A 1,591-nucleotide genomic window follows, 5' to 3' on the forward strand; every position below is an offset into this window, starting at 1 on the left:
GAGTGCTCTGCTAAGGGGGTTCATCGCGAGGCAAAACCATAGCGGACTGAAGGTGTCGCCTTGGAAAATCCCCCTCCTTATGCTGAGAGTTCTAGACCGTAACACTGTTGCTCCGTCGGTAACGTGGAGAGACGTGCTCCACATTCCCATTGCGTGCTGCATCAACCTGATGACACCATCGTCTATTTCATACAACTTCAGTACCCTTATGAGGTACGAGTGAGGTACCGAGTCGTATGCCTTCTTATAGTCGATGTACGCCATACCAAGGTTTCGTTTGCTTCGGCTTGCCTGGCCAACAATAACCGCATCAATGATGACCTGATCTTTGCAGCCTTGCGTGTTTTTGCGGCAGCCTTTCTGTTCCTTAGTCATCACTCTGTTCACCTCCCAATGGTCCTGCACTTTTCGAGTGATTACCGACGAGAGCACTTTATACAGACTTGAGAGACATGTTATTGGTCTGTACTTAGCTGGATTAGCCGTGTTACGATCCTTCGGTAGGAGGTAGGTTACCCCTTCGTGATGAATTCTGGTAACTCCTGGGGGTCTCTTAGCACCATGTTGAAGCATTCCGCTAGTCGTCCGTGGGCTGCTGACAGTTTTTTATACCAGAAGTTGTGCACAAAATCTGGTCCGGGTGCGGCCCAATTCCTGGTATACCGCGTAGCCTCCCGGATATCCTGGGTGGTTACTACTGCAGCAGCCATGCGTTCAATTCCATCACAATGTTCTTCCTCTCCTACCAACCACATCCCGCTGTCATTGTGTTGAGCGGGGTTCTCCCATAAATTGGCCCAGAACTGTGTAACTTCGCCAATCTCCGGAAGCCCCTCGCTGTAATCGGGTTTGTCGTTCCTGATGTGGTTATAAAACTCTCTCTCGTTCGTGCTGAACATCCGATTTTCTTTCTTCCGTCTCGAACATTCACCATAACGCCGCATCCGTTTTGCAAGAGCACTCAACCGTTGTACATGGGTGTCGAGAATCTCCGTGATTTTGAGTTCACTGAGATCTCGGAGCTCTGCGGGCTTTACGATTTCCGCTATTTGACGAACCAGCCTCCTTGATCGGTTTCCCCTCGTGTACTGTGTCAACCGACCGATTTTTACCCGCAAAGTTGCAATCCTAAATTCCAGTCGTCGCATCCATGCGGGCTTCTGTGCGCTGGGACAGGGACGACCTTCACCGTTACCTTGGGGATAGGTCCGTAGTCCCAGGGTTCTCACGGCGGCTACAGCTGCGCAATACACTATAAACTGCAGCTCCTCAAGGTTCTCAGCGGGTTCCGAATACTGTGGCAAAATATCCTCATTGAAGGTTCTTACTGCATTCGTCAGCCGGTAGGAATACTGTAGTTTTGGTATTCTGTGTCGGGAAGTGGGGTCTGTTCCCCGAAACTGTGTAACCGCTGTGTCCATCTGGAAAGCTAGTTCGTCTCGTAGTTGTTGTCGTTGTTGGTCCATTATTTGTTCCGAAGCGCGTAGCTCCTCCACTGCCGCGTTTATCGATGCATTTTGTTCCGGCTCCTCACTCGCAACCGATGCATCATGCCCTGCAGAACTCCTGCTCGACGTATCGCTCGATCCAT

At 50.7% G+C, this 1,591-nt stretch overlaps 1 protein-coding gene across 1 annotated transcript in view; it reads right to left on the reverse strand.

The window, feature by feature from the left end:
* Positions 1-512: 512 nt before the first annotated feature.
* Positions 513-1,591, reverse strand: part of LOC129719989 (uncharacterized) — a 1,575-nt gene continuing 496 nt past the window's right edge. Inside the window, exon 1 of the mRNA XM_055671399.1 lies at positions 513-1,591. This exon is cut by the window's right edge and continues 496 nt beyond it. Within this exon, the coding sequence (XP_055527374.1) occupies positions 513-1,591 (1,079 nt within the window).

This window comes from Wyeomyia smithii, chromosome 2 (assembly GCF_029784165.1).
Source record: "Wyeomyia smithii strain HCP4-BCI-WySm-NY-G18 chromosome 2, ASM2978416v1, whole genome shotgun sequence".
Classification (NCBI taxonomy): Eukaryota; Metazoa; Arthropoda; class Insecta; order Diptera; family Culicidae; genus Wyeomyia; species Wyeomyia smithii.